The 20105-nt window shown below is 37.9% G+C and overlaps 1 protein-coding gene across 1 annotated transcript in view; it reads right to left on the bottom strand.

Moving 5' to 3' along the window:
• The window catches only part of KLHL5 (kelch like family member 5), a 92613-nt gene that overhangs the window by 52164 nt on the left and 20344 nt on the right, over window positions 1-20105 (bottom strand). Inside the window, 2 exon segments of the mRNA XM_070372271.1 lie at window positions 13598-13696; window positions 14822-15298. Coding sequence (XP_070228372.1) covers window positions 13598-13696; window positions 14822-15204 — 482 coding nt within the window. The 5' untranslated portion in view covers window positions 15205-15298.

The following is a 20105-nucleotide window of genomic DNA, read 5'->3' as shown; positions in this document are numbered from 1 at the left end:
TGCAATGGAAGTGTGGAATCTTAACCACTGGACTGCCAGGGAAGTCTCTGAACATCTGCTTTTATAAGCCCAAATTCTTTCAAGAATAAGAACATATGAAGTAAAGTTGGGGTGCTCCTGTATTTTGCATCACATTTCTTATACTTTATAATAAATTCTCAGTAATGACTGGACAATGAATTAGCTGAGTGTTTTTTGAGTGATTAATTGCCATCATCAAAACACACTTTAATGTTTAATTCTGAAAGAACAACAGAACTTTATAATACTAACATCACTAAGTTATTACAGGCTAGCTTTGATGTTGGTATAAGTCCAATTAATAAAGGAGCCATCTCTTTTCTTGTTAAGAACTTTCAAGGTTTTTAGTTCTTCAATCTGAGACATGAATCAGGATAATCTGGAAAGCATTTCAGCTTTTGTGTTCAAGGTCTCATTCCTTACAATTGATTCAGCAGGTCTGAAGTGAGACCTGAACATTGTATTTTTCAAAGCCCTATAGGTGATCCTAACACATCATGGATTAAAGGCCACCGATATACTTCAGAGAAGAGATGCATACATTATACAAGTCAGCATGTGATGAATGTACAGATTCAAAACACTGATATATATAATAGATACTTCAAACGTGTGAACTGAATTTCTTTGAATATTTTAAATGAACTAGTAGAACTTAATACTTGTTATTTTCAAAATGAGCATAATGGTAAAACATTAAAATTGTTTAAATACATACACATTAACAAACAACTATTGGTGCTTCTAAAATAACATTTTTAACTTAATTTGCTTTCAAGCCTTCATTTGCTATAATGCCACTTCAATGATGTGCTGAACACGTTATTTCAATGTGACAATTAATTCAGAGATTTCTGGGTATAGCAATCATTCCCATTGCTTCAGATGAAGGATCAAAAGAAGTACAGGCTTCTGATTTGTGTCTGTGGAAGACTGAAGCCATTCATTCACAAAAGGAACATGAAAGAGGAAGGAACAGGGCTAATCACACGTGAAAAGCTGCACACCTTTCCAACATTTCTTGTTCGAGGAAATTTGGGGTTTTGTACATACAATTTTAGTAATCTAAGAATTTACTTTAAAAAGAATTTACTGCATATCCATACAACTACAGAACCCTAGCCATTAGAACCATTATATACAGAATCTGTGTATCTAGAAAGAACCTATGTGGTCATTTAATTCAACCCCTTTACTCTGCAGATGAGAAAATTTTGAGGCTCAGAACAGCACAAAGCAATCAACAAAGGACATACAGGCAGCTGGATACAAAGCCAGGACCTCAAGGCATTCAGAATGTTGGTCAAACCACTCACCAAGGAATGGAAATTTTTGCTAACCTCTGCCCTAAGTATCAGTAAGTGCAAAGGCTAAAGGTTTGAAGGGAGAATGATAATACAAAATGAAGGAGGATAATTTAACAAGACACTAGAATTAAAGATCATAGACAGAAGTCTACTACTGTGTTACTGCCCCTTACAATGGCACCCCACTCCAGTACTCTTGCCTGGAAAATCCCACGGACCGAGTAGCCTGGTAGGCTGCAGTCTATGGGGTTGCTAAGAGTCGGGCACGACTGAGCGACTTCACTTTCACTTTTCACTTTCATGCACTGGAGAAGGAAATGGCAACCCACTCCAGTATTCTTGCCTGGAGAATCCCAGGGACAGAGGAGCCTAGTGGGCTGCCATCTATGGGGTCGCACAGAGTCAGATACGACTGAAGTGACTTAGCAGCAGCAGCAGCAGCTAGGTATAAGAGAAAAGGAGTCTCTTAGGTTTCTATGTGTAGAGATAACATCTCTATCTTTGGCTAATCAAATGTTTTTAATACTGTGGGTCTGTGTAGTTTATAGTGTCAGTATTATTCCTATTATGTGCTTTGGTTTGGAGACGTGAACTGGAGAGGTATGGTGTATGATTAAGAGTATTTTAGGGAGGTTCTAGAGCTGTGCTGTCCAATACAGTAGCTACTAGCCCCATGTGGCTATTTTAATTAAGATAAAATTCACTTATTTAGTTGACCCAATCATATTTCAAATGCTCAAGTAGCCCCATGGGGCTAGTGGCTGCCAGATTGGACAGTGCAGATATAGAACATTTCTGTCATTGCAGAAATTGCTTTCTATTGCATAGTGCTGATTTGACTCTGTCACCATGTATCTGGACAAGTATTTAAGTTCTCTAAGTTTTACTTCCAACAGCAATACAGATAAGTAATACATAATACTTTCTTTTAGAGGATCCTTCATGGGAAGATTATTAAATGAAGTAATGCATGCATAGCCCTAGCATAGAATAAATATACACTCAAGGTAAATCAACTCATAGCAGAGCCTCGCTTTTCAAAGGCCAATGGAAAGACCTGTAATCTCAGTCTTTTGTCTTACACACTGTTGTTCCTTTGGTTGCCTTCCTAAAAAATGATCCCTAGCATTATTTTTATAACTAAATTTCCTAATTCTTGATTAAAATGACGTTTAAAGAAAGCTGAGTGCCGAAGAATTGATGCTTTTGAACTGTGATGTTGGAGAAGACTCTTGAGAGTCCCTTGGACTGCAAGGAGATCCAACCAGTCAATCCTAAAGGAAATCAGTCCTGAATATTCATTGGAAGGAATGCTGAAGCTGATGCTGAAGCTGAAACTCCAATACTTTGGCCACCTGATGTGAAGAACCGACTCACTCGAAAAGACCCTAATGCTGGGAAAGATTGAAGGCGGGAGGAAAAAGGGAGGACAGAGGATGAGATGATTGGATGGCATCACTGATGCGATGGACAGGAGTTTGAGTAGGCTCCAGGAGTTGGTGATGAACAGGGAACGCTGGTGTGCTGTAGTACATGGGGTCGCAGTCAGACATGACTGAGTGACTGAACTGACTTAACACACCCAGTGGACATCCTAACCCATAATATAAAGATCTGGGAATAGGCTATTTATGGAGCATTTAAAACACATCTGTCTGTGAGTTCTACTTGATCTCTGCATGGTAACAGAGGAAAATATCTAACATTTCCCCTTAGTTTTATTTCTTTGATGTTACTAAGATGGTAAGTCATATTTCAAAGAACAGCATCATGAGAGCATTCAAATCTTTTATAACAGACATTCAATATAGAATAATGAACTCTATATTGCTGGATATTTCCAGGTCACAGGGAAACATTTAATTTCTAGCTTACTGTTCCTCTGCAGTAGGCAATGAATTTGTAAGTCAGAAAAATGCCTAAACATAGAAAAGAGGCAAGTATCAAACAAATCAAGTCACCAACTATTTAAGATGAAGCACTGTGCCAGTTGTTAAAACTGTGGGGATGCAAAGAAGATACGATTTTCTTTTTCAGTGAAAGGACTTGGAATTTGAGGAGCTGAGTTTTATGAAGTAGAAAAAAAGTAAACAGCAACAATAATCACTTGCAATTCTTCAGATTCCACATGTGTGCACACACACAGTATGCACCTCAGCCAAAACTACCTCTTATTACAAATTATTTCGATTTCTTCACTTTCATCACCAGAACTTACATTAGGCTTTCTTTTTTGTATTTATTTATTATGCTGCGTCTTAGCTGTAGCACGCGGGAATTTCAGTCGTGGCATGTGGGATCTAGTTCCCTGACCAGGGATGGAACCCGGGCCCCTTGCGTTGAGAGCTGAGTCTTTGTCAGTGGATCACAAGGGAAGTACTTGCATTAGGCTTTCTTAATGGAGTAATTCTTTCAAAAGAAGTTTTAAGAATCACTTCCCAAGGATTATACACTACATGATTTTGAGTAGAAAACAAAGCTGCACTGAAACTCTATTCATGGTCTGTCTGGCTCACTCCCTAGCTAAGTGATTTACTCCTAGCCACCTGCCTCAGCTTTTGGCATTCAGATTTCATGGCTTTGCCGAAGTGCAAATGATTATATCATGAATCTTTTGGCATCTTTTGCACATATTCAAAGTCACAAATGTAAAATAAGAATGTAAATTGCTTAGTATAGGGTAGCAGTCTCTAAAAGAATTTTTATGCATATCCTTTACAGTATACTTTTAAGCATGTGCCCCAATAGACATTTGAGTTTATAAAAGATATACATATATCATACAATTATTTATATTATAAAACAAAAAATAGAGATTTATACGATAAAATGTAAATAAACACATTCCAATTATCCATATTTTACCATGCCTCCAACAAATCATCTTGTACATTCCCAATTGGAATGTAACTGGTATCAGAATACAAAGAAAGGAAAGATCAGTATGGGCTAGTGTCTGGAAAGGCAGCAAGTAACAGGTGAGATCTGATTACTGAAACTCTAAGGGTTTAGATGAGTAACTTGGGAGTTGAGATGAGTAACGAGGAAGAGGAACCGGAGTCATCTCTTTTAAGGTGAGGACAAGGCGAGGTGCATACAGAGGAAATGACAAGAGGCGAAGAAAAAGACGACCTTCACCTCTTCCCTTCTCAAGAGAAATGTTTTTTAATTTAAGGCATTCTCTGCTGGTCCTGTGGCCAGAATATCTGTAGGGAAGAGAGTTAAATGTTTATATAAGAATCAAAACTTCTAAAACAATAATCAGTGTGAAGGAGAAGAGCCAGGGGGCACTCTCATGCAATGCTGCTGAGAATTAAAATAGTTAACACCCCTGAAGGGCTTCCCAGGTGGTTCAGTGGGTAAAGAATCCACCTGCAATTCAGGAACCATAGGAAATGCAGGTTCGATCCCTGTGTTGGGAAGATCCCCTGGAGGAGAGCATGGCAACCCACTCCAGTGTTCTTGCCTTGAAAATCCCATGGATGGAGAAGCCTGGTGGGGCTACAGTTCATGGGGTCACAAAGAGTGGGACGTGACTGAAGGAGTATGTACACACTCGATGTTCCTGAAATGACTGAGAATACAGATCAAAAACCCTAAAAAATGTGCACTCCCTTGGAGCTTTATCTAGAGGAAATAGTCATCTGTATGCAGAGATCTAGCTAGGGGATGTAGAGGAGAGGGGCTTATCACAGGTTGTTTCCAACAGGGAAATATTGGTTAAATAACCACAAGTTTTGTCTGTGCATAGAATGATTCGGCCATTTAAAAAGATACAGAAGAACATTTAATGCCATAGCAGGTTGTTTCACTGGGTATTGCCTTTGCCTATCCAGGATTCTTTCTTACAGTGACAGATCCATCTCTCCCTTTTGGGAAACCACACATTCCCTACCTCAGCTCTCAGGGATTGGGCAGAGGTGACTCCTCCCACTGGGCAGAGGTGAGCAAGGGACCAAGGCCTGGCCAATAGGAGTGTCATGTTGGGTGGATATGAGAGCCAAACAAGGCCAGAGAGAATCAGTTTCAAGTTGTTTGTTGATGTTCTTGGAAAAGAGTCACTCTCTTTCCACTGAGGAGGCTAAGCTGATAAAAAGTAAGCTTGGAGCTGCTAGCGGCTTTTTGTTACCACACAGATAGCCTGCATGAGGAAATGCCATTACAGAGGAAAAGAGAATCTAGAAAGGGAGGAAAAAAAGGATTTCTGGCATTATTTGAGTATTTGGATTCATCACAAGTTGAGCTTTTATTTACTTCTGTGAATCAAAAACTTTAGTTTTTGCGTGTCAGTTTGAGTAGGGTTTCTGCCTTTTGTGACCTAATTTTGTTGTTGTTTAGTCGCTAAGTTGTGTCTGACTTTTTGCGGCCCCATGGGATTTCCCAGGCAAGAATACTGGAGTTGGTTGCCATTTCCTTCTCCAAGGGATTTTTCCAACCCATGGATCAAACCCACATTTCCAGCTTGGCAGGAGGATTCTTTACCACTGAGCCATCTGGAAAGCCCCTAATTTTATGTTTCAGCTCAGTTCAGTTCAGTAGCTCAGTCACGTCTGACTCTTTGCGACCCCATGGATTGCAGCACGCCAGGCCTCCCTGTCCATCACCAACTCCCAGAGCCTACTCAAACTCATGTCCATTGAGTTGGTGATGCCATCGAACCAACTCATTCTCTATTGTCCCCTTCTCCTCCTGCTTTCAATCTTTCCCAGCATCAGGGTCTTTTCCAATGAGTCAGTTTTTCACATCAGGTGGTCAAAGTATTGGAGTTTAAGCTTCAACATCAGTCCTTCCAATGAATATTCAGGACTGATTTCTTTTAGGATTGACTGGTTGGATCTCCTTGCAGTCCAAGGGACTCTCAAGAGTCTTTTCCAACACCACAGTTGAAAAGCATCAGTTCTTTGTGCTCAGCTTTCTTTCTAGTCCAATTCTCACATCCATACATGACTACTTAAAAAAACCATAGCTTTGTCTAGACGGACCTTTGTTGGCAAAATAATATCTATGCTTTTTAATATGCTGTCTAGGTTGGTCATAACTTTTCTTCCAAAGGGCAAGTGTCTTTTAATTTCATGGCTGCAGTCACCATCTGCAGTGATTTTGGAGCCCCCAAGAATAAAATGTCACTGTTTCCCCATCTATTTGCCATCAAGTGATGGGACCAGATGCCATGAGTAGCCATCATAGTCAACAAGAGTCCAAAATGCAGTACTTGGATGCAATCTCAAAAACGACAGAATGATCTCTGTTCATTTCCAAGGCAAACCATTCAATATCATGGTAATCCAAGTCTATGCCCCAACCAGTAATGCTGAAGAAGCTGATGTTGAACAGTTCTATGAAGACCTACGAGACCTTCTAGAACTAACACCCAAAAAAGATGTCCTTTTCATTATAGGGGACTGGAATGCAAAAGTAGTAAGTCAAGAAACACCTGGAATGACAAGCAAATTTGGCCTTGGAGTACAGAATGAAGCAGGGCAAAGGCTAATAGTTTTGCCAAGAGAACGCACTGGTCATAGCAAATACACTCTACTCTTCTAACAACACAAGAGAATACTCTACACATGGACATCACCAGATGGTCAATACCAAAATCAGACTGATTATACATTCTTTGCAGACGAACAAGGAGAAGCTCTATATAGTCAGCAAAAACAAGACCAGGAGCTGACATGGCTCGGATCATCAACTCCTCATTGCCAAATTCAGACGTAAATAGAAGAAAGTAGGGAAAACCACTAGACCATTAAGGTATGATCTAAATCAAATCCCTTAAGATTATACAGTGGAAGTGAGAAATAGAGTAAAGGGACTAGATCTGATAAAACAGAGTGCCTGAAGAACTATGGACGGAGTTTCGTGACATTGTACAGGAAACAGGGATCAAGACCATCCTCAAGACAAAGAAATGCAAAAAAGCAAAATGGTTGTCTGAGGACGTCTTACAAATAGCTGTGAAAAGAAGAGAACCAAAAAGCAAAAGAAAAAAGGAAAGATATACCCATTTGAATGCAGAGTTCCAAAGAATAGCAAGGAGAGATAAGAAAGCCTTCCTTAATGATCAGGGCAAAGAAATAGAGGAAAACAATAAAATGGGAAAGACTAGAGATCTCTTCAAGAAAATCAGAGATACCAAGGGAACATTTCATGCAAAGATGAGCACAATAAAGGACAGAAATGGTATGGACCTAACAGAAGCAGAAGATATTAAGAAGAGGTGGCAAGAATACACAGAAGAATTGTACAAAAATGATCTTCATGACCCAGATAATCGCGATGGTGTGATCACTCGCCTAGAGCCAGACACCTGGAATGTGAAGTCAAGCGGGCCTTAGGAAGCATCACTATGAACAAAGCTAGTGGAAGTGATGGGATTCCAGTTGAGCTATTTCAAATCTTAAAAGATGATGCTGTGAAAGTGCAGCACTCAGTATTCCAGCAAATTTGGAAAACTCAGCAGTGGCCACAGGACTGGAAACGGTCAGTTTTCATTCCAATCCCAAAGAAAGGCAATGCCAAAGAATGCTCAAACTACCACACAATTGAACTCATCTCACACGCTAGCAAAGTAATGCTCAAAATTCTCCAACCCAGGCTTCAACAGTATGTAAACCATCAACTTCCAGATGTTCAAGCTGGTTTTAGAAAAGGTAGAGGAACCAGAGATCAAATTGCCAACATCTGTTGGATCATCAAAAAAGCAAGAGAGTTCCAGAAAAACATGTTACTTCTGCTTTATTGACTATTTCAAAGCCTTTGACTGTGTGGATCACAAGCAGCTGTGGAAAATTGTTAAAGAGATGGGAATACCAGACCACCTGACCTGCCTCCTGAGAAATCTGTGTGCACGTCACGAAGCAACAGTTAGAACTGGACATGGAACAACAGACTGGTTCCAAATAGGGAAAGGAGTAAGTCAAGGCAAAAATGTTGCAAAACAGTATGCACAATGAAATTCAGATTTTATTCTGCTGCAGCTGCTAAGTCACTTCAGTCGTGTCCGACTCTGTGCAACCCCATAGACGGCAGCCCACCAGGCTCCCCCTTCCCTGGGATTCTCCAGGCAAGAACACTGGAGTGGGTTGCCATTTCCTTCTCCAATACATGAAAGTGAAAAGTGAAAGTGAAATCACTTCTAAAAACATATTTTTATTCTATACTCGTATAAAATATACTGGAAGAACACTTTCTCAAATTGTTAATAGTATTTCAAGGTGGTAGGGTAATTAGTGATTTTTATTTTTTCATTTCTGCTTATCTCTATTTGCTAATGTCTCAATGGTAAAAAAAAAAAAAAAAAGTACACAATATCGAAAAAAACTCATCAAAAATTAGATCAAAAGGATTCTGAAGAGTTCTATCCAGCTGTCTTCACCTCTTGCACCCTGTCGATCATAATCCCCAAACCATTCTTCACATGCACCACAGTAGTGAGTTTTACCTGGACACACGGCTACCCAGGCAGAGACCACATCTGAACCTCCTTAGCTACTCACTGCAGCCATGTGACTAGGTTTTCAACAATGGCACATGCGCAGAACTGATATCTGTAATTTGTGTTAATAGCTTAATGTCCTCCCTGTTCTTTCCTTGCTCAATCCCACAGGCTAGAATGTGGACAGAGAGCTTAGGAAGCTTTGACCATAAAGAAAGAATAATGCCCTATGGGATGGAGAAAGAGTATGGAAGGAACCTAGGTCTCTGAAGGAACTTGGGTAGCAGAACTACCTGTCTGCCCTGAGCCATTTGCCCATTTGTGAGATGACAGAGAAATAAACTTCTATTTTATTTGAGACACTACATTTCTGAATATCTTTGTTACATCATCTTAGCCTATTCTCTACTAACATACTCCCTAAAGTTAAATGGCCAAATTATACATCTTTGTGCATATGAGTGATTGTGTGTATGTCTGTATCACTGTTTTTCATGCCTAATTTATCCAATTCTAAAAATGTAAAACTTCACTGTCTAGTTACAAATGGATGAACATATAAGCAGTTAAGTGTCATAAAAGTTTCCTCTGCCTTAAAAATTTGGACTTACAAAGGTCAGTTGTGCAACTCTAGAACCCATTAGCCGTTTTGCTAAGCTAATTCTTTTTGGGAACTAATGATTCCAATAAATTTCTATTCTGTTTAAACCAGCCAGTCAGTTTCAGTTGCTTAAAACTAAGAACCCTGATTGATACAATGTAAAGATAGGCTTTAGGGGATTTATGAAGCAGAGACATTACTTTGCCAACAAAGGTCTGTCTAGTCAAGGCCATGGTTTTTCCAGCGGTCATGTATGGTTGTGAGAATTGGACTAGAAAGAAAGCTGAGTGCTGAAGAATTGATGCTTTTGAACTGTGGTGTTGGAGATCCCTTGACTCTTGAGAGTCCCTTGGACTGCAAGGAGATCCAACCTGTCCATCCTAAAGGAAATCTGTCCTGGGTGTTCATTGGAAGGACTGATGTTGAAGCTGAAACTCCTGACGCAAAGAGCTGACTCATTTGAAAAGACCCTGATGCTGGGAAAGATTGGGGGCAGGAAGAGAAGGGGACGACAGAATGAGATGGTTGGATGGCATCACCGACTCAATGGAGATGAGTATGGGTAAACTCCGGGAGTTGGTGATGGACAGGGAGGCCTGGCATGCTGCGGTTCATGGGGTCACAAAGAGTTGGACACGACTGAGCAACTGAACTGAACTGAACCCTGTATGAAATATTTAACATATGTGTGTGTACATACATGCACATACAGACACACACATACAGAGGGTTTTCTGGGGAAAGGTTCTATAGCTTATGTCAAGGGAATCCATGACTTGGGCTTATGTGTGAGGAGGACATTACAATACATCCTTTCTTGATATAGGTACAATATAGCAGAACTTCTTTGCCATCTCTGGAAGCAAAGGTTTTTTTCATGTGGAGATGTATAAGATTTTAATTTTAAAATGAATCAGAATTAATAGACTAGTTCAAACAAGAAGATGTTTGACATAAAAACATAACATTAAAAAGGGTCAACAACAGAAAGAGATACTGCTAGTTACTTTCAATTAGTTCTACATAAATTCTTGGGTTTAAAATTTATGCTCCTATTAAGATCTGTCCTAATCTAGACCTCTATTAAATAAAGAATGCTTCATCTAATGAGAAAAAAAAAGGGTCAAGAAAAAAGGGATAGCACTTGAGAAATGCTATATTATGAAGATAACCCCTTGCTGGGAGAGGAGAAGGGCCTAAATGTTTTCAAGATGAGTCAAAGAAAGGCAAATCAACAGACCAAGGAACAGAAGAGTTCAAGGATATCTGCTGAAATAGAATAGCAAGCAATGAATACGATGGATCCGATGACTGTGGGTAAATGGCTGTCAAGAGATTATACCTGTAAATCAGTCAGAGGTGGCTATGCTGGGAGGGAATGGGGGCAGGAGGAGAAGGGGACGACAGAGGATGACATGGCTAGATGGCATCACCGACTTGATGGACGTGGGTCTGAGTGAACTCCGGGAGTTGGTGATGGACAAGGAGGCCTGGCAGGCTGCGATTCATGGGGTCGCAAAGAGTCGGACACGACTGAGTGACTGAACTGAACTGAACTGAACACTGAGAAAATCAGTTGAGGAGAGAAGGTAAAACTGGTTAGAATGAATCAGTATTATGTTAATCCAAAGTGAACTCAGTGATTAAAGGAAAAGTCACAGAGAACTGCCTACTGGTATTTGTGCATGAAATTTACATGTTAATGGTTTGGGTTCAAAATGTAGCTATTTCCAAGAGACCAAGGTCAAAAATTGTAAGTCAGATTGATGATATCTATCGTTGATTTGGGTGTGATGAAAATGGCACTTTACCTTTGTGGTCTTCCTCCCTAAAACTTATAACGCCAGTTTAATCATGAGAAAAGTATCAGACAAATCCCAACTGAGTAAGACATTCTGCAAAATACCTAACCACTAATCCCCAAACTGCCAAGGTCATCAAAAACAAGGGAAGTCTGAGAAACTGTCACAGTCTAGAGGAGCCTAAGGATATACGATGATTAAATGTAATCGGTATCCTAGGTGGGATCCTGTAACAGAAAAAGAACTTTAGGTATTTAGACATTAAGGGAATCTGAATAAAGTATGGTCTTTAGTTAATAATAATGTATCATATTGGTTCACAGTAATGGATGCACCATATTCGAACATGTTAATAACTGTTAGGGAAATAATACGGAAAACTGGGTGTGGGATATATAGGAACTCACTACATTATCTCTGTAATTTTCTTGTAAATCTGAAAGTGTTAATATAAACTTTAGTTTTTTAAAAATGCAGTTTCATTTTACTTACTATTTTTGAGCAAGTTACTTAACCTTTCCGTGCCTCACTGGCCTCATCTCTACAGTTAGAATGACAATAGTGACAATCTAACTCGGAAATCTGTGAAGACTAAATGATGTAATACAGTAACAGTGTCTCACAGATATTAAATACCCAGTCAGTATTAGCTATTATTTTATTGGGATATTTATAAAATACAGTAGTATTTTAAATACTACTACTATTTTAAATAAATTAAAAAATAATCTGATTTAAAAAATGTTTAACTTTATAAACAAGGTTGAGAGAATGAAAATTTCTTCACTATGTAAAAATACCATAATTTCAAAGTTGGCCAATCAAATACAGTGTAAATTGTATTTATCTTATGGTCCCATGACGAGTTATCATGTAAACCTGACTGGCCCTGGTGAAAATTCATCTTGAGTTACAGTCATAGAAACCTACTGCTCACACAAAAGATCACAATTCTGTTACTCAGGGCCTAAAATTCCTCAAGGTGTAAAAATCAAAGTTTGTATTTTAATAACAAAGTAACGACATTGGAGAGAAAGTGGCTAAGCTACAGACACAAGATCAGTTAAAAGATAAGAAACTTTTAAATCACTTAGATGTGAGACAGCAGAAATTACCATAAGTTGAAGAGCCAGGCAGGTTTGAATAGAACTGATGAAACGTATATCATATGTCTCCCCATCATGCCATGTCCGTCTATGGTATACTGAAATAAAATGTTTGCTATATATTTTATTGCAAGTACTATGTAAGGAAAAGAACTATTCCCAAGTTATATACAAAATTTGATGAATGTCAGTGTAACTTCTTTTGACATTAACAGTGATAGTTTTTGATTTGTTTACAGTAGAAGGCCAACCACCTAGAGAGATTGCTCACTTAATCAAAAAGCTGGCGGCAAATAAATGTATCCTCATGATGAAGATCAAAGACTTAGAGCTGGAGGATTGAAGAAGGATATGAAAATTAGATACATTTAATCTGGAGAAAAATGGAAAAGTAAAAGTACACACACAAATGACATTTCTAAAGTCTAAAATGATTTCCACTTTTTTTGCAGAAAGATGTTGGGATAGAAATGTTAAGCCACCAGGAATAGTAAATTTCTTTGACACATTTCCTCTCATATCTAAAAATCGAAGACATTTTCTTTAAGTACATTTTATTTTTGAAATAATTTAGAGTTTGATCACTGCAGATGTGAACTGTTTATTCCCTTATTATTTACTTTCTCAACCTTCTCTATTAGCATTTTAAAAACAACTACATTCATTTTAAATTTTAGAAAATATAATTTTCTAATTTTTATAACTCCTACAAATAAAAATATCAATTATATATTCTTGAACTATGCACACAGCAATCTAAGTCCAAAAAAAAAAAAGCAATCTTTTTCTGTCATAATGACTATCCCATCAAGATGACATTTTAATGTGGATACTAAAGAACAGAGTAACTTAATTTCAGTAATCATTAGCTTTGCAAACTACCTTTGCTGTAAGGAAGTAAATTACAGTGACCCAGGTGTGTGTAATGTAAGATTATATACATGTATATAAATTTTATACTCCCTCACATATGTATAATCTCTCCAGGTAGTAGACACATGTTAAGATTTTTATAACTTATGCTGGTAAATGAATGAACCTTTTTTTCCTCTAATTTTGTTAAAATATTCTTGATACATTATATTGATTTTCAAATGCAAAGATGATTACTCTTTGGTTTCTCACAAAAATGGTAAACCCTGAACCTTTTACTAAATAAATCACGCCTTTTATGGCAACAAGTATCCAAAGAAAACACAAAACAATGAAACCATATTAATTCAAATGATCTCCATATGAAAATTATCAGTGGCTTCTATTCTCTTAATATAATGCTAAATCATGAACTAATTAAATTTTTAAAAATTAAATATACTAGTTACCTATGTAAAGATATTCCCCTCTCTCCATTACACAAATGAGCATAGATGACTGGTCTATATTTGTTATTATTCCAACACCACAGTTCAGAATTCCATATTCTGAAGATTAGAAGAGAAGGTGGTAAATATCCCCGAGTAAGAGATACTTGAATATATGAACTCATTTTGTCTCCATCTCTTATGATGCCTATATTATTAATAACCAAGATACAAATTACAAGTGTTATCAAAACCTGCAGAGAAATTTTAAAAGAAAAAGGATCCAGTAATTAATCTAGAAAAATAAGCCTTTAAATATTTTTGAGTGAAGATGAATCAGAAGGGTGACTTTCAGGCTCTAACTTATTTCTTAAGATGTGATAGTAGTTTATACTGATTAAGAAGAAAATTCATTTCAAAAGTAAAGCCTGGCTCCATGGGTGAAGATGGATAAAGTCATATGAATTTAACCAATTTTTAATTTTCAAACTCATTTCCCCTTCTTTTTGCCCCCTTTTTACCAGCTGACCACATCTAGCTCCTCTATGTTCCCTTATACTTTCCTGAAGGAATATCCTTCATTTCCCTAAATAGCACAATTTTCAGTGAAGTGAAGGTAACAGGAATTAGTAGCTGTCATCTTAGAAAGAGATGTGCTACTGTATTCTCTGTATTAGTCAAGAGGGCTGCAACACAGGACAAAGAGAAATAACCATAAGAAAAATATTATTGACAACCACAATGGAGTAAATAAAAATTACTGGCAACTACTATGTCCATCTCCTGGTAAAACCTTTAACTAAAATTAAAACATGACTATAATCCGTTGCAAACTGAAATGTCATAAAATTTTTTGTACTCCAGAAATGTCTCCTATAGTTTTGCTATAAGACTATAGAAGGTACATGAATGAAGCAAACTACAAGGCATGATGCATAGAACTGCTACCATATATTATTTTCAAGGCAGAGCCAGATCTATATATGGAACACAAGGTATTTCAAAATGAAAGCTGTTTGTTGTCTTTATAATTTTCTAGAATTAAAATCAATATTAGAACGTTAAAAAAACCCAGTAAAAGAACCACATTACATACCATTATATATATATATATATACACACACACACAGAGAGAGGCATGTATATGTATAATCATAGATTTTAAACAACAATACTAAATTGTTTTAAACAGTATAGAGAATATCCCCCCACACCCCATTTCTAACAGTAAAAAAAATAATCAACCTGCATGAACTGGAATCAGATTCATTTTCTTCTTCACTAGTGTCATCATCCACTTCTGGTCTATCCAGCCAATGTGCACCGCCACAATCTTCTGCTGTAAACTCAAATGCAGGGACTTCAGAGGTGGATGCCATTGGCCAAGAAGGTGAATTCTGAAAATCCAGTTGGCTGGACCTTCGGTAACCAATTGAAGCCAAAGGCAATTGCAGGCTACATGGATCTAAAAACTTTCTCCCACCGTTTGCTCCGGTCTGTCCTCGATTCCAAAATTCTCCCTGCTGGCTGTCAACTGTAGAATTAGGAGATGATGCTTGATGGCTAAACCACCTCCATCTGATTTTCAAAATCTGCTTCACATCAAACTCTTTACGAGAACCAGACATCCTCAGAGAAACCAAGTGATCGTCTAGGCAACGGGCAAAAAGCACTGCACACAGATTTGTGCATCCAACCAAGACAAGAGAAGTATATGCCCTGCTGTACACAATAAACAAATTGAAAGGAAAATAAATCACATTCACATATATATCTACATTTACTTTTATACCAATATATCAGATTATAAAGAACAAAGGACAATGAAAAAAAGAGGAAACACGGTGGAACATTCCGTTCAATCAGAGCAAACTCTCATCCACCTATCCTGAAGCAGCTAGACTTTCCCCTGCTCTCCTTCCCCTTACTGACCATTAGCTCTCACAAACACTGACAGCATTCATTAAAGTCCTTTTAAATGCAGAACACCACCCCCTTTTCTTAAACCACAAATGACAGAGACAGAAAGCACTATCCCGTTGCAGTGTCTGTCTCTGCTGCTTAGTATGTTAACTCTTTTATTGCTGAAACAAGAAATGTATTCCACAGCATTTTCCTTTGTACTTAAAAATCACTGTAAAACTAAAATACTTCTATTTTTATACTAAGTTCCTAAATGAAATTTCACAATCACTTTTTTAGAAAGCATTTTTAAATTAGATGAGTTATAGTGACGTTGAAGCTGTACTCTGGATGGGGGTGAGAAAGGAGGAGAAACACAAAGGTGGGGCTCCCGTTTACTGCTCTCCACTTCTATTTTCTCCCTTAAGGAAAGGAGGGTGTTTCATTAATATAGTACAATACTGGGTAGGACTTCATTTGAGCAAAGAATATTGAGCAGACTAAAGAGAAAGAAAAAGTTTGGAAACTACAAAGGATCAAAATATGACAATACTTACTCTTTTTCAAATAAATAACCTGAAGTCAGTATGGCTCTGTAATTATGACTGTGCCATTCTGATTTAGTACAGTAGACAAATTTCTATGACACTACTTAGCAAAAGGAAAATATGGCTCAAGAAAGATACCTAGGACTGGGATAGGATTCTTTCTTGGATGTACAAATGCCCTAACGGTATCCTCTGTTGTTGACAAAACAAATGGTCTGAACATGGTTATACCTGAGGCACATTGATAAAGCAAATGAAAATCTTATCAAATACAATCAAATTTTAAAATACTGAATGGTAACTGTAAGCAAGACACTCTACCAAGCATTGTGGGGGAAACCAATATACATCTTTGTTCTTACCCTCAAAAATAATTAAACTGAGTACTGAAACAAAAAATAACAACTTAAATATAAGAAACACTATAATGCTGCAGTATTAACATTTTGTTACCTACAAATGTACAAACACAGAATTTGAGCTTTCAGGGTGCCCAATATCTTTCAAATGACCAAAAAAAAAAAAAAAAAGCAAAGCTGCTTTGGAGACTTACAAAATATTGTGAGGCATGTACCTTAACCTTACACAGCTCTTTAGTAGGCGAATAAAAACTATTCAGAGACATAAGAATGAGAGGCATGAAAAGCCATATACAATTCTGTGCCAAACAGCACACAACAAGCCATAAATACTGTGAGACAGAGAAAGGAGATATCAGCATGGTGTGGAGTGCTATGGGTCAGTCTGATTAGGGAGAAGGCTTCTAAGAATGGGAAGAAGTTGCCTAGGCAGAATGATGAAAGGTTTTATCCAGGAAGAAATGTATCAATAAAAGCATGAAGTGAGCATACTGACAAAGAAAGAGGGGGAGCTATCAGTTTGATCAGCCAATCAGACATTCCTAATTAATTTTAAGGAGTAGTAAGAGACAAAGTTGCATGCATAAGATGACATAAAATGTCCTGAGCACAGAGCCAAAGGCAGGCAATGTTAAGTGGACTGCTGAAGAGGGCAATGCTTTTAGAAAGTTAATTTGGCAGTAGTATGCAGCATGCATTACAGTATGAAATAGTACTTTTCCCTCTTCTTCACGTCTGCCAGACTCCTTCTATCCACAACCTTCTAACTCCACTCTACCTATCCAACTTTGTTTCTAACTATTTTCCAACATGGACACACCACTTCAGAGCCTACATTATGGTGCTTCCTCTTTCACATGCTGTTTGTGTCCCAATTTCTCTAGTTTTGGAAATCCACTCATCCTTCACGGTTTATCACTGGCACTGCTGCCCCTTAGAAAGGCTTCTCCAATTACTCTAGCCTTATGGTTCTCAACAAGAGTAGCACCAACCCCTCTGCTCCCACACTCCGAAATTAGGGGGCATGGATTTTTAGTTGTTGGAATGACAAAAGAGGGCACTGAGTGGGCAGGGGCCAGAGATAGTAAATATCTGTAAGTACAGACCCACACAATGAAGAAAGGCCATTGCAGTAGTTAATGATGATCTTACCATCACTGTCTTCATGCAAATAAGTATAATATTTACCAAGCATTTACATGTTTAAGGCACCACAAGAGGTAGAAAGATAAATAACAAAGATCTTTCTTTTAAGAGGGCTATTTATTGTGGCAGAGAAAATAATTAAATGAACATTACAAATAAAGAATTTATCTTAATAAATATAACTTATATAAATAAAATTTTAAATTGGATTCAATCTGTCAGTATGAGAACACATACCAGAGAGTCCATTTACAATGTGCTAGCTCCAATAACTAATTTTAGTTGTTTTGCTGTTTGGTTGACTGGTTGAAGCCTGAACACAAGAATGGACTTTAAAGGCCACTAAGGTGCCAGACACTTCTCAGTATGTGATAGAGAAGAAATCCAAAGACGTGAATGTTAAACTGTTGAACCATGCTTCCAGTCCCAAGAGGGGCCAAAGACCCTTTTCACAGAGGAATTGAGAAATGCATTAAATAAATACCTCTTAAGTAGAGAAGCTCTTCTGAGTAGGCTAGAGATGCAGGTGGGAGACTAGCCCCTGAAACAGGCTTTCTGATTAAAGAGAAACTAGGATCTTTGGTGACAAAGGCCAAGCAGAAGTTTTTAACCACTGCTGTAGTAATCATGGGTTTAGTTGCATACATGCATACATATGCACGTATATACAACGCCCTGCCCCATCCTTCTACATCGGCAGGCTCACACTGCATGCTTTTCTTCACTGAGACACTTATTTTGTTGATCTTCACCACTCATTCTTCCTGGTAATCAATGTTGATAGCTTGGTGTATAGCCTTTCACATCTTTCTCCATGTTTATAGAATTCATATCCAAACTTACATACACATATATAGGAGTTTTTATTATTTTATTTTATAAAAGATTACATTATACATATTTTTGGCATTTTGCTTTTCTCACTAAAATTATATACATGGAAATATAAAATAATGATCTTTATAATAGTTGCATAATATTTCATAACTGTAAAACACAATTTATTAAACTATTTTCTTGCTAGTGGGCATGCAGATTGATTTTACATTTGTTTTATGCTATTAAAATAATTTTGAGATTAAAAATCCTTTTGAAACTTTTGTTATCTATGGAATTTATTCACAGAAGTGGAATTGCTGGGTTGAAAGTATGTCTATTTTAAATTTGAAAAGATAGTTAACTTTCATAAAATTCATATTTTCAAAACTAAAGTGAGTGTATCCTTCTTATTTATTTTTACAGGCCCACTAGTCAACAATAAGTATTATCAGTCAGTTCAGTTGCTCAGTCATGTCTGACCCTTTGCAACTCCATGGACTGCAGCACGCCAGGCCTCCCTGTCCATCACCAACTCCCGGTGTTTACCCAAACTCATCTCTACTGAGTCGGTGATGCCATCCAACCATATCATCCTCTGTTGTCCCCTTCTCCTCCCACCTCCAATCTTTCCCAGCATCAGGGTCTTTTCCAATGAGTCAGCTCTTTGCATCAGGTGGCCAAAGTATTGGAGTTTCAGCTTCAACATCAGTCCTTCCAATGAACATTCAGGACTGATCTCCTTTAGGGTGGACTGATTGGATCTCCTTACAGTCCAAGGGACTCTCAAGAGTCTTCTCCAACACCACAGTTCAAAAGCATCAATTCTTCAGTGCTCAGCTTTCTTTATAGTCCAGCTCTCACACCCTTACATGACTACTGGAAAAACCATAGCCTTGACTAGATGGGCCTTTGTTGGCAAAGTAATGTCTCTGCTTTTTAATATGTTGTCTAGGTTGGTCATAGCTTTTCTTCCAATGAGCAAGCATCTTTTAACTTCATGGTTGCAGTCAAACCATCTACATTGATTTTGGAGCCCCCCAAAATAAAGTCTGCCACTGTTTCCCCATCTATTTACCATGAAGTGATAGTTAACTTTCATACCATGTTTCCCCATCTATTTACCCATCAGGGACTGGATGCCATGATCTTAGTTTTCTAAATGTTGGGCTTTAAGTCAACTTTTTCACTCTCCTCTTTCACTTTCATCAAGAGGCTCTTTAGTTCTTCACTTTCTGCCATAAGGGTGGTGTCATCTGCATATCTGAGGTTATTGGTATTTCTCCTGGCAATCATGATTCCAGCTTGTGCTTCTTCCAGCCCAGCATTTCTCATGATGTACTCTACATATAAGTTAAATAAGCAGGGTGACAACATATAGCCTTGACGGACTCCTTTTCCTATTTGGAAACAGTCTGTTGTTCCATGTCCAGTTCTAACTGTTGCTTCCTGAGCTGCACATAGGCTTCTCAGGAGGCAGGTCAGGTGGTCTGGTATTCCCATCTCTTTCAGAATTTCCCACAGTTTGTTGTGATCCACACAGTCAGAGGCTTTGGCATAGTCAATAAAGTAGAAAGATGTTTTTCTGAAACTCTCTTGCTTTTTTGATGATCCAGTGGCTGGAAGAATTGAGAGGAATCAAGGTAATGGATCTATTTTGTCTACGTATTTGTTGATTTAAAAATATATAGAATATATTAGAACGATGAGAATGATCCAACAGGAAGGTGAGACTGATTATTGTAGGTGGGAGCACTG

The sequence above is a fragment of the Bos mutus genome, chromosome 6 (assembly GCF_027580195.1).
Source record: "Bos mutus isolate GX-2022 chromosome 6, NWIPB_WYAK_1.1, whole genome shotgun sequence".
Lineage (NCBI taxonomy): Eukaryota > Metazoa > Chordata > Mammalia > Artiodactyla > Bovidae > Bos > Bos mutus.
Note: the sequence above shows the minus strand (reverse complement) of the source record. Positions and strands in the feature narration are given on the sequence as shown.